Source organism: Marmota flaviventris, chromosome 7, assembly GCF_047511675.1.
Source record: "Marmota flaviventris isolate mMarFla1 chromosome 7, mMarFla1.hap1, whole genome shotgun sequence".
In the NCBI taxonomy this organism is placed as follows: Eukaryota; Metazoa; Chordata; class Mammalia; order Rodentia; family Sciuridae; genus Marmota; species Marmota flaviventris.
In genome coordinates this window covers 63,941,994-63,956,008 of record NC_092504.1, presented here as the reverse complement: position 1 = coordinate 63,956,008, position 14,015 = coordinate 63,941,994, and the positions used below count along the sequence as shown (strand labels likewise).

Genomic DNA, 14,015 nt, shown 5'->3' with positions numbered 1-14,015 from the left:
TGCCACCACACTTGGTCTTATCAGTCTCTTAGATGTATCTCTGCTTAAAAAAATACAGTAAAAATGTCTTTTTTTCCCCTCTTGGAACTATTGATCTTTTATGGCCCTTTTAGAATAATAATATCAAGAACCCATTCTCTGAGCACAGATTGGGTACTGGACAGTGTGCTAAACTCTATTGCACATGTGCTAAGCACTTTCTGGCTTCATTTAATACTCACAATTGAAGAGGAAGCTGTTACTAATATGTTGATTTTACAGATGAGAAAACTGAGGAACAGAGATCAGAGAGCTATTCCAATCCTTAGGGCACATTTACGCAAACACATTAGAAGGTGCTGCTGTTAGGTGGACTAACCCCTCAGCAGGATGCATGGCTTGATGACCATAGCTTATGCTGATTGTAGCTCTTACTATTCACTTGGAGCTTGGAGACTCTGAAAGGTTAAATTTCTTGCCCAGTTTCACAATCTAGTAAGTTCTTGAATTGAAAATTGAACCCAAATCTGTTTTTTTCCCCTTGAACAAACACTTGAACAATCTGCCATTTTTTACCAGATCCAAAATTGATTTGTCTAGCACAGGGGTCAACAAACTTTTCCTGTAAAAGGCCAGATAGTAAATATTGTAGGCATTGCTGGGTGTCTGGTCTCTGTCACAACCAACTCAACTCTACCATATAGTACAAAAGCAGTCATAGACATTATGTAAATAAACAGCTGTGGCTGTGTTCAATAAAGCTGTGTATACCAAAATTTGAATTTCATGTGGCATATTCTTCTTTTGATTTTTTTCATCTATGCAATAATGCAAAAAAAATCTTAGCTGGGAGAGGTCTTAAAAAGTAAATGAACTTGATTTAGCCCTTGAGCTATAGTGTACTACTCCTGATATAGAATATTCCAAAGAATCCAGTAAATAGCTCTATCACCTAGTCCATGACTCTTTTTTCTTTCCCTAACTCTTAAGTTTATGGTAACAAAATTGTAGGCACCAATTTCTCCTCTTCTATGTCTGTTTTATTCTAATGTGGCTATTGTGACTAAATTATTTTCTAGATCCATCACAACATTCACGCAATTTTGAAACTTTGAGTGATTCCTCTTTTCTATCATTACTTTGCAAATACAGTAGTGGCCCCGATTTGTTTTTATACTTCTATAATTGTCTTGGGAGAATTTCAGTTGTGTTTGGGAAAGTTTTTGATTGTATATTATAACTTTCTTTTAATGAAAAAAAAAAAAAAAGGAAAAGAAATTAGATGCAGATAAAGTTCAAAAACAATGTGTTTGGATGAATAGAAAATTGGTTCCTTCTATCCTAACATCAAGGCTTGAGGTTTGGCTTTGTCCCTATATAATCCTTAGAGGAGTTTTGACGTCAAAGCTTTGACTGGCATCTACATGCTGAGTCTCATGCTGGACTTCTCAGCTAACTTTCATACCCAAGTCTTCATAGACATCTGAAAATGTTACTTGTTCAGAACTCCTTTTTGTAAGAATGCAACATATGATCCATTGGAAGTTCATCTAACGAATGACTTTTAATTCAACACTGGCCAGTTCTCTCTGTACTGGACGATAATCACTTTTCAGAGGTTTGTGTTTGACTTCTTTTCTTCAATCTGCTGGGCTGTCACCCAGTTTCCTCTGACTCCAGGCTCCAGTCAGAATGGGCTTTCTCTTATTTTTACAAGAGCCACTGATTCTGCCTCCACTCCTCCCCACCCCTTCACACATCTTCAAGAGATCCTCTTAGAGCCTAACCTGCTAGGTTAGTTTCCATTTTTACAGGTTCTCACACTGCTCACACTTTTGCTGAAGGTTTCTCTCTCTCCAGTAGGCTTTGTGAGGATTTTCCCTGGTACTTGTTTAACTGCCTGGTATGTAATGAGGGCTCATCAAATATTTTTTGAATGAATGAAAAATATTTTTAACTTCCAATAACATATATTCTACTAAGTTCAGGAAAAATGATATTATTGTGCTGAATATTTATTAGGATTATGTTTTGACCTGAGTTCTATCAAAAGAGAAACATGTTTCAGTAAAAGTGAGAAGTTTCTGGTTTCTGCCCATGAGACAGATCTGGGTGTAATTTTATTCAGCTCCATAATCTTCATCAGGCTTCTTAGTCGAGGGTTTGTAGCACTGTATCTGTTCACAGGCCTAAATTTGACATGTTTGACCTTTCTTAATTTGTTTATAAAGTTATGTGAACAATGAAATTATTTCCCTTTCATATCTGACATATCCTTGCTTTGATAATGGCTCTGGCAATCAAAACAAAGGAAATGGGAAAGCTGGAATTTGTATCCAATCAATTGAGCTAATGTCTGGGACGGGTACAATCAGGAGGTGTGTCTCAGACATATATGACAAAGTTGGGTATCATTAAATTATGTGCTTCCTCTTGCTTTATTTTCTATCATGCTCCAACTTAAAATAAGATCTGTAGGTCTTGAATGTGCATATTTTAATTTTAGTTTTTTTATATAAGGCTTTGGAATAAGTAGAGATGATAGTATTGTCATAATAAATGTATATTTTTATCTGGAGAGGCATAGTGTTTTGTCAATGCTATAATAAAGGCATTTTATTTTGAGGGAAAATAAAAAAAAATTTACGTACCTCTCAGGGTCAGCCCAGTTACTTAGTATTCCAGCTGGTGGCACAATTTTCTATCTTGTTCATGACATCTGAAAAAAATGAGCTAACTGCTAAATTTTAGCAGATTCATGTCCTGTAGTTGCATGTCCTTATTTCTGAAAAAGTGCAAATTCTAAGAAAGGAGGAACCAAATGTTCAGAACTCTTTTGAAAGTTGTGCAGCACAGCCAAATAACCTGGGTTGTCAGGTGGGAAAAGGCTGGTGGGGAATGCTTAGTTCCTTCTGCTTGTGAACAGTCATGGATTGGAGGCATCTTCATAAGACCTGGTATTTGAAGATGAGGTCAAAAATTTACACATTTATCTATGGCATACCTCAGTTTTCCATCTGCTTCTAAGTCATTCTTTTCTGTTTGTCTAGATTTTAAACCTTAATATAATTAAGCCTGTGGAGAATAGCTTGATTTTTTTTTCATGAATATTTAGAATTATGTGCTGAAAATGCACTGTGGGTATTTCCCTAAGCAGCCTGATATATGCTCTGGACTGTTTTCTTTGGCTTTAAGACCAGAACACATGGATAGTTTCCTAAAATTTTCTATAAAAAATATTACTTTTTTTCTCTCTCTTTCTTTTTGTTATTCCCTGAATCCTTTCTCCTAAAACCAAACAAAGCAACAAAACCAACAAAAAACCCTGAAAACCAAAACTGAACTAAAGCACAATAGGATTACTGGGAATTCCAGAGAGTGGGAAAGAGATGCTGTTCTTCTCTTGTGAACTCTCTCTATCAAAAGTAAATGCATTTGCACTCTTTTTTTTTTTTTTGCATTTGGAGTCTTATTTCTTTGGGATTCATTCTCACTGTTAATAGTTTTTAAATGCCAGGCCTGGAGTATACGGTAGCAAGTTGATTAGACATAGCCTGTGATTTTCTAGCACTCGCAATGAATCTTGGCAGAAAAAAGAAATGAAAAAAAAAGTCATAAATCTCATAATTATATTGTGAAAAGTGCTAAGGATTAAAATATTGATAAATATGAGCTGTAGAATTAGAAGGGGTACTTTCTAGCCAGAGGATCTAAGGAAGGCCTCCTGAAGAAGTGACTTCCCCTGGATCCTGTAGGGTGAATAGGTGGTGGTTAGGATGAAAGGGTTACAGGCAGAGCCTAGAGCAGGTGTCTTGATGCCAGAGGAGCTTGGCAGTCAGGAAGTGAAAGGACACTCCTGTGGTTCTTGTGTAGGCAGGACTTGAACCGTTATCAGAGATCATCTGATCTGCCTTGATATATATCGGCCATTTGCCAGCAATAGTTGCTGCTGTTCACTTGTCATCTACTTAGATTTTTAAATATGCATGTTGTCTTACCATGTAAATGTACCAAGTAAACGGTGTTACATCATTATATAGTCTGGGGAAATCCTGTCTAAGGGTAATCATGCTTGAACCGAAATAATCCTTACCTAGACACAAAAGATAGGCACCATTGTCTAACCCCAAATAATGATTTTTTCCCCTACATTCCTTTATGACATTTTGAAACTGTCTGAAGCAATTTGGAAGATTTTATATTTATTATTACGTAACATAACATAACCTAACATGTATTAAATAAAATATAAATGAATTTATAGGATTTAAAGGAACATACCTGAAATTTGGTTGGGCATTATTATGCTTTCTGTATTACTTTCTAGTATTTCCTTAAAAAAAAATGCATGTGGTATTTGACCCTAATTTTTGCTGGCTTTGTCTTTGCTGACCTAAGCTTCGTTTTTGTCTTTTCTCTACTTTAGTCTAACGGGATTGCAGCCATCATTGCTATTTTGGTGTTATTGTTACTCTTGGGCATGGGTTTGATGTGGTGGTTTTGGCCCCTTTGCTGCAAAGTGGTGAGTAAGAAGGATTTGCAACTCTACCCTTTTTAATTTATTTTTTTATTCAGTAAGTTGTAAATATGAATGAATGCCTCATTGTTCAGTAACAGCAAAGTTTCAATTAGTTACTTGAATTTTAATCATTTTACTGCTATAATAGATTTGGGAATGCATGCATGTCAACATGTATTATAAAATATCACCTAAAAAGTGTCTTAAAAATCAGGTTCATAGAAAAAAAGCATTGAGAAATGTAGGAAAGTAGTTGGAATAAAAGCATTTCCACTCAAGTACAAGAAAAATTCAAGTAAATGGGATGATTTGTTTTCTGTTGAATTCATTGAAAGCAGTTGATAATGTCAGGGTTTTTTTTTTTTTTTCTAAGTGGTTATGAATCTTTTGTTTCCTTTTTGAAGGCTCTACTCTTTCAAGATTTTTTTGTTTTCCCTCTGAAAAACATATTAGAAATAAGTCAAGTGCAGATGTTGAGGTATCTGTTAAATAGTCACTTTTGGAGTAATGACAGGTAGTTTTAATTTGTGTCATTTTTCATGTTTGCATAAAACCTGTGAAGGAGTGTGGGCTTGTCTTCACCCTCTATTGCTACATGCGTGGTGACTTAAAATAACTCAAATTCATTATCTAGCAGTTGTGTAATCACAGCTCTGATGTGGGTCTCACTGGGCTGAAAGGTGTCAGCAGGGCTGCATTCCTTTCTGTACCCCTAGGGTAGAGTCCATTCACACTCCATTCTCCAGCTTCAAGAGGCCATCCACATTTCTTGCCTCTTAGACTATTTTCTCCATCTTCAAAACCAACCATGTTTATCTCCTTGATGATTCTTCTGTATTCACATTTCCCTCTGACTCTGAACCCAGCTGGCAAAGGCCCTCCATGTTTAAGGAAACAGGTGATTAGGTTGGACACACTTGGATAATCCAGGATCATTTCCCATCTCATGGTTCTTAACCATATCTGCAAAATCCCATTTACCATGTAAGGTAATTTATTCACAGGACCATGGAATTCAGTTTTGGACATCTTTGTGGCAGCATTATTCTGCCTACCCCAGGGTAATATGTTAAGTAATACATTTCAATACATTTCAAGCAATCCAATTTACACTATTCAAGTTCCATAGAAAAGATTATCCCAAGGAAGCCTTCTTTCAAAGCATGCCTCCTACTTACTTTGAGAGTGCTCCTTTTTATATGAGCACATGATATAGAACTTGATAGTATGTAGATCATGGTAGTGTTTTACATGATGTTTCTAGTCTGCCCTCCCCGCCCCGCCCACCTTTGCTGATTTCAGCTTCTTTGCAATTTGAGGCAGTGCTTTGTATCACCCCTGCATTTATTATTAATTGTACTTCAGTCTGCTTTCATGAGGCAACTTTATAATTCTTTATCTAAGAGCAGTTGGCCCATGGAGGAGGCATAAAATTAACTCAGACAACATCAGAGACAAGAAGCATCCTGTCTCTTTGCTGAACTAATCAGTTTCCTGCCAGAGCAATTTATGCACAGACAGTTTCCTGTTATAATCTTGATTATCCTAGATATGGCTATTTTAGGGGGGCTACCATTCTTGAATCTCAAATTAAAAAGCAAAAAGGTGCCCTAATGTGATTTGTGCTCCTTGGTTTTTTAATTTAAACTTTACAGTGTTGGTTTCCTCCCTTTATTACTTTGCAATTTCATTTACTATTGACCAGAGGGCTCAGAAGTTATCAAGGTATATGACACTTGTTTTTTTTTTTTTTTTTTTAAATACATGCAAAAATGGAAATGGGCTTTTTGGGGAGGAACTTAGATGTTCTTGTATACGGATTTTGGCCATAATTTTGGATATTATGGAGAGCACTTCATCATCAGAAAGATTATGTTCCTTCTAACCCTGAGGCCTTGCAGATTATAAATCTTGGAGTGTCTTTATGAAATGCATAGAGAGGTCCTGTTAATTGTGTATAAGATGAGCAAGGCTTCCTATCATCAGAAACATCATGAATTAATGCTTTTTAATTTTGAACTTATTTGAGAGAACTAAATTTATTTTGTACCTAGGAATGTCGATTAAAAAGTAGCCAGTCCTGAATATAAGCTTATTTACACTTAGTATTCATACCTAGGTGCAAATGAATCATAGCGAATGTTTTCTTAAGTAGGTTTCAAAGCAGGGAGAAAGCAGAGGCAAAGTTCTACATTTAGCCCTTGGCAAATATGTATTAATCATCTGTTAGTGCCAGTTACTATGCTAGGAATTGGGGATACAAAAATGCATATGAGCCAAGTGTGGTAGCACCTGACTGTAATCCCAGCTACTTGGGAGGCTGAGGCAGGAAAATAGAAAGTTTGAGACCAACATGGGCAACTTAGGGAAAACGTATCTCAAAATAAAAAAATAAAAATGCCGGGGATGTAGCTCAGAGTCAGAATGCTTCTGGGTTCCATCCCAAGTACCATATACACATACACAAATGCCTGTGATATGGTATGGAAATTCACATTTCATGTGGAAACACATAAATATAGGCAAGTAAGTGTTAAGGGAGGGTCACAAGTGCCCAATAACAGGATGTGTATAGAGCAGTAAGAACACAAAGGAACTGTTTCAGAAAAACAGGACTGAGTGAATGACCCCAAACTGAGTTTTGATGACTGAGACAGTGTAAGTGGATGAGGGACATTTTGATGAAGTATGTGTGAAAAGTATGAGTTATTTTGGCATGCTTCAAAAAGAGCTAGGCTGAGATCTTGTATAAAAGGTAGGTAGTTTTGGTTTTGAGAAGAACCCAAAGGGAGGGCTTCCTGTTTCTTGTAGGTCTGAACTCATCCCAGGGGTGATAAGAAACCACCAGGGAGATCTGCTCAGTAGAATCATCTGAAAGGAGCTATGCCTTGCAGCAGTGTTGAGCTCTGGTCCTGGTGAAGATTAAGACTGCCCAACTGAGTTCTATCAAAAATGGAAGTGGAAAGCCAGTAACAGATAGTGCACCTTAGATGTGGCCAGAGTCTCCTTTCTCCCTCCCTCCCTCCCTCTCTCTCTGTTCCTTCCTCCCTTCCTCTTTTCTTCTCTCCTCCCCTATCCTTACTTTCTATTGGGGATCTAATCCAGGCCCTTGCTAATGCAAGCTAAGCACTCTACCACTAAACCATGTCCCCAGTCCAAAGTAAAGTATCTAACAAAGGGCCTATAGTTGGAATCTTAAACTGGAAAGGAACTAGACTAGAGAAGAATGAAGAGGCCTTTAGAAAAGAAGCGGGAAGTGAGACCATAAAAAAAAAAATCTTGAGTATATCAAAAGATGTAGTACAATTAAAGGGTATTTATTTTGTTCCTTTTAGAGAATATATTTGTGAAATGCTCAAATTAGAATGTGGTCATTTAAGTAATCCTTAGTAGTATTAAATTATTATGGATTAATTTGACTTGTCTATCATTACCAGAAAAATAACATTTTTTATATTTGTAGTTATAGATGGACACAGTGCCTTTATTTTATCTCTTATTTTTTATGAGGTGCTGAGGATCAAACCCAGTGCCTGACACATCTTAGGAAAGTGCTTTACCCCTGAGCCACAACACCTGTCCCAGAAAAATAACTTTTTAATGGGAAATGAAATGCATTTACTTCAGCTTGTTGTTATACAGATTTCTTTTTATCTGAATATATTTTAAGTAATAGCAGCAAATATGTGAATCAAATTTTTCTACTGAGGGGATTCAGTGGGACTGAACAGCTGAAAGAATTTGTTCTTGGGCACATTTGGAAAGTATCAGCTCCCCACCTCTGTGGGCATCAGGAGCCCAGGAGCTCTTACCAAGATGGAGAACCTGGAGAAAGAGGCCTCAATGTCTATCCCATGTTCTTTACTCCTTTATTTTATATTTTATCAAATACTGAGACAAGAAACATTAAGTCATATTTTATGAAATGATTGGACTTTTCATTGCTTGGATATTACATTTTCACAGGTTTTAATCGATGGCTCAGTGGCATCAATGTTATTGCCTTTTAGACAGTGATTCTCAGGGTTTTGGTTTTCTGGGTTTTCTTTCTGCCTCAACAATGGAAAGGTATCTGAGCAGTGGTGGGCAGTTTTCCAGTGATGGTGGCTCTCCCTGAGAGGAAGGGGTGAGTAGGGTGAGCCATCTCCACAGGTCACTAGAGTTTGAAAAAGAGGGGGGTAAGAAGAATGAAGATACTCAAGTCTTAATCCCTGTGCTTGTCACCTGTGTGGCCAAAGGATGACTAAATTGTTTTGAGATGGAGAGATTATCCAGGATGACCTGGGAGCAGGGGCTAAATGCAATAACAAGTCTTGTAAGAGGGATACAGAGGGAAAGGGGACAACAGAGGGGAGGAGGCAGTGTGTCTGTGGAGGTGGCCTTGGGAGTGATGCAGCCACCAACCAGGGGATACCAGCATGAGCAGTATCTGGAAGAGGCAGGGGCAGATTATTCCACCCTGGGAGTCTTTAGAAGGACCAGCTCTGCCAATAGCTGATTTCAACCCCGTAAGACTCGGTTCAGACTCCTGATTTCCATAACTGGAAGAAAACAAATTTCTGTTATTTGAAGCCACCAGGTTAGTGATAATTTGTTATAGCAGCAACAAATGAATGTTTCTGCTATTCTCTAGAGTTAGGAAATCGCTACTTAGGCCTATAAGTTTTGGAAATTGAGATTAGAATAGCTCTTTTTGACTTTTTGGGGTAATTGTCAAATAAGTACACATAATGCTTTATATACTGAGAAGAATTTACTCACATTTCTAGAGTGACCAGGAATTTTTGAATGAAACATCTTTACAATTTTCAGAAGTGTCCAAGGCATATGTGACATTTGGCATAGACTCATTTGACAACAGGGATCTGTGCACAGGTTTCTCAGGGTGGTAGTACTTGTAAGAAGGAGCCCGTACAATTTCATTCAGATTTAGGTATTGAACAATTGAATCTCTTGAAAGATAGAATTTGACATTCTTAACCCACAGAGAAAAATGAAGCACTCTGACATTTAACTAAATACTGTATGCATGAAACCACAGTATGTACCTGGTTAGCTGAAGCACTTTGAGACCAGGAAACAAGAAAAAGATGAAAGTCAGAAACATTCCTTCTTGAATATTTTATAGCGAAATTTTAGCAAAATTGCCTAGTATAAGGTAGTACATTTTGGCACTACTTAAGTAAAAGTATAATTAAATGATGAATTAACACTATATTTGTTTGAAACTATCTCCTCTTTAGATTAATAATTTCATGAAGGCAGAGTACTGTGTGTTTTATTCATCATTGTTTATGTTAATGTTGCACAGTAAATAATTGTTATTGGATACATTTTCTTTTTTTAATTTTTTTTTTTTTTGCATTACAATCCTTATTACACATAAAGAGCACAATTTTTCGTATCTCTGTACAGATACATCTTCTTGAACTGTATCAATTCTTAGAATTGAGAAACTTGATATCTCTTTACCTGAAAGTCAGGTGCACAATAGGGTGCTTTGTTGTTATTTATAATAAAAATTCTTCTCACTATGGAGAAATATTGTGTTTAAAGGAATTATGATGTAAAATTGTTCTTTGTATAATTTTCACTTTGTGTGTGTGTGTGTGTGTGTGTGTGTGTGTGTGTGGTGTGCTGGGAATTGAGCCCAGCCCTAATTTTCCATCATTTTGTTTAAATATGTTACTCATACATACAATAGGAAATAAGGCCTATATAATCTTATATGGTAAGAGCCAAGGTACATTTGCATAAGAATTTATTGATTATATAAAACTTGGAAGTAGAAACAACTTTTGTCTAGTTGCTGCTAACAATACCCCACAGGGATTTCTAACCAGAGGACTATTAATTTGTATGGAAAAAAAATACATCTTTACTTTTACTTCTAACTGAAACTTTTCATTTCTTTCATTCATGAATGTAATCCATTGTCTACAAAAGTATTATCTATTCTGAATACTGTGTTGGCCATAGTAATCACAGATATATATCCTATATCACATTTTATAGTTCAAATACTTGTCAAACATTTTATATGCATCACTACTTCAAAATTATGGTAATAATTAGATCTCATTATTTAATAAGTTAATAAATAAGCATACATATTTTTATAGAACTGTTTTTTTACAGATTAGATCATTATATGGTAATATAATTGAAGTCCCTTAAATGCTATAGATTCGATATACCTTAATTGTCATGGGAAGGAGTTCATGATAAAGACTGCCAAAGAGGGACATAGATTAAAGTTAAAGGGAAAGTTTCTGTTGTGGAATATCTGCTCACCCAAGATGTTTTTAGATTTATTTGTTTATTTTGGGGAGTACCAGGGATTGAACTCAGGGGACTTGAACAGTGAGCCACATCCCCAGCCCTATTTTGTATTTTATTTAGAGACAGGGTCTCATTGAGTTGCTTAGTTCCTTGCTTTTGCTGAGGCTGGCTTGAACTCTCTATTCTCCTGCCTGAGCCTCCAGAGCTACTGGTATTACAGGCATGAACCACAGCGCCTTATGTCCAAGATGCTTTTAATATGAAATTAAAAAAAATAATTTTTAAATCCTTCAATTCATTTGATGAGTATTTTTCAAGTTGTGAGAAAGAGAGAATTATTTAAGGCATTGTGAATTGTGTCCTTTGCTTTCTTTTTAATGCAGACATAGAAATTGAAACCAATGATCCCTAGAACATCCTATATTTTTAATAACAGAACTCTTATGAACAGTTGAATTTTCAGGCATTATCATTAATGACTTATAGGCTGTGTTAAATTTGTAAACCGTTCCATAGGGGGGAAAGTTCTCATTTTTGCATGGTGTTATGTCTCCCCACTTATTACTCTCATGAAGTATGCTCACACCCACCCTCAAACAGTTGCTTTTTTTTTTTTTTAACCAAAGACATCTGCAGTATCCTTTCTTTTTCTTGGATTAAAAAAGGGGATGGGGCGGTAGGTAAGAACAAAACTTACCATGAACTGAATTATATAAGTGAAATATCAGAAAATATATATGTTTTCATCATTTTTTTTTAATCTTTGAGGATATGTTGAGTTTGGGGCAGATTTGTTTTACTAATAAGGATAGCTGAAATGACAGTTGTATAGTTGCATCATTTGGGAAAACCAGAATTACAGATGTAAGGCTAATGAGGTGGCAAACAAAGGCTTTTTGGAGTGTTGTCAATGAGTATATTATTCAGCTGCAAATAAATACTTGAATATGCCGGAAATGATAAATGTTCACTTTGCTTTAGTGACCTTGGCCAGGGAAAACTACAAACTCATTTTTTTCCCTTAGTGTATTTAGGACATTACAGAAAAATCTCATGAATCTTGAATTTAGAAAACAATTTTAAAAGTTCTCTTTTTAAACCTTAATTTGCTTATAAGTAAGTTGAGCTTTCATGATGAGGATGTATCTGACTAGAGCTCTATAGAATCATTTTCTTAGCCAGCAACAGCTGTGCTGTTCTTTCTAAATAGTAATAATGCTTCTACATTGCACTTGTTTTTTATTGTTGAGGAGGGCTCATGGTGCCTTTATTGAGTTACTTTCAGAGGAGCCTGATTTTTTTTTTTTTTGGAATGCACAATAAAACATAAGTAATTTAAATTTTAATATGCCTTCCTTGCACCATTAATTAAAATGATTTATGTTTGGTTGCCTCCTTGAAATACAGTGTGATGTTAAGGACGTATTGCTTCCATGGTAATGTTTTCCAACAGAGCATCATTTATGAAACAGGGTATCAAATTCTTCTGGGTCTGAGTTTATTTGCTTTGACAGCACACCTTTACTTAACTTCCTGGCAGAATATACTCTCACACTGTTCTTCCCAGGTCTCATTTGGCATTTTAGATTGTATTTATTGCCTAGATTTCTGGCCACTTACTTATTTGTTCAAAGTAAGATTCTTTGAACACTGATCGTTTGCCATGTAGGATGAGATAACCCGGACCATTATTTTGGTCTGGATGTTGAAACCGTCTATCTTTGTGGAATTATAAAAGGACTTCCCAAATACTAATGAAAGAGAACTTTTTGTTTATGGACTTGAGAAGAAAGGCGCTATACTCGCCCTCTGATCTTATCAACAAGAAAAAGGAGTGTGAGAGGAAGATCCACATATATTTTAAACAAATTCTTGTAAACACTAAGAATGTTTTCTATATTGTCTATTGTCTGTGGGCTCTTAGGCACTTAAATGACATTGTTGATGGATTGGGCATTTCTTTTTTGCGACCAGCAAGAATTAGTTCTCAAATGCTACTCAATCTACAGTCATTGTACAGTATCTGCTTTTTTTTCCTTTTTTTTTTTTTATTCAAAGCAGTTTAATGTTGACAGTTCTTTTCACTCTTTTCTGAATATCGGAACATATGATTGCATCAAGCTGGCTGCAGGCTCCAGGGCTGACATTTTCTAGCGCAGAGAATGCCCACATCACTCGAACATTTGAAAAGTGTTAATGAGCGGATCAAAAGGACTGTTGCCTGAAGCAGCTAACTTTTTTTTTTCTTTTTAAGAAATCGGCTTTCCTCCAAACTGAAATTCTCATTCTAGCAGCTAAGTAGATGAGATGTAATCCTCCCCGATGATGATAATAACAAATGAAAAAAAATTGGAGAAGAATCAAACTCTGCATATGGTTCATAAAGTGGTGAAAGTGTTTTCCAGAATTTTCAATACAGAGCTGAAGGATGCTAAGTGGAAAAAATCCTGGCAACTAGGCAATATTATGCCTTTTAAAATCTGCAAATTCTCATAAAATATGGTGCATATGAATACATCCTTTTCTGAAATGAATGTGTTCTTGCACTATTTAATATAAGAATGGGATTCTCATGACTGTTATTTTACATGTATTTGGACAACAGTTAGTTTTCCTTTTCTCCTGAACTAGTTTCACTGAAATGTAGGGTGTCAGTTGGGCATAGATGTTTGCCATTTTCGGCTTTTGGGCCAAATGACTTCAGATCATTTTCACCCTGTGTTGTTACTTATGAGGCTGTGTGGTAGAGTGCAGACAGGGAGCATTTTGAAACATCACACGAAAACCATTTTATTTTCTATTCCAACATTTATAGGTGAGTGATATTGTGAATGTTAGTTAACATGGTATGTTTCTATAAAATGGCGATAAACTTATGCAGTTATCATAAACATTAAATATAATTCTATACGTAGATGATCTAACTATCATCTATGTATTATTCATCCATCTATCCTAGTAAGTAAAACTGCTCCAAATAGCTTAGGCCTTTTCTTCTGCATACTTTTAATTTGCAGTCCAAATCTTATTTTAAAATGTCACACGACAGAAGTTGAACTGTTTGAAGGTATATGGACCTGGATCCTGGATTGGAGATCTAATTCTATGTTTTCTCCTCCTATGTACTTGGGGAAAATTATTGAAATTAGTGCCTTCCTTTTTTATATTTAAAATGGGGACAAGCACAGGGTTATTTTAAGAATAGGAGAAATAGAGAGTATGGGCCACATGGCAG

The 14,015-nt window shown here is 36.0% G+C and overlaps 1 protein-coding gene across 3 annotated transcripts in view; it reads left to right on the top strand.

Moving 5' to 3' along the window:
• The window catches only part of Antxr2 (ANTXR cell adhesion molecule 2), a 151,455-nt gene that overhangs the window by 54,423 nt on the left and 83,017 nt on the right, over positions 1-14,015 (top strand). For all 3 annotated transcript variants that reach the window (XM_071614366.1, XM_027939757.3, XM_034636424.2), the window contains one exon: positions 4,406-4,501. In XM_071614366.1, the coding sequence (XP_071470467.1) occupies positions 4,406-4,501 (96 nt within the window). The remainder of the gene's footprint in view (positions 1-4,405; positions 4,502-14,015) is intronic.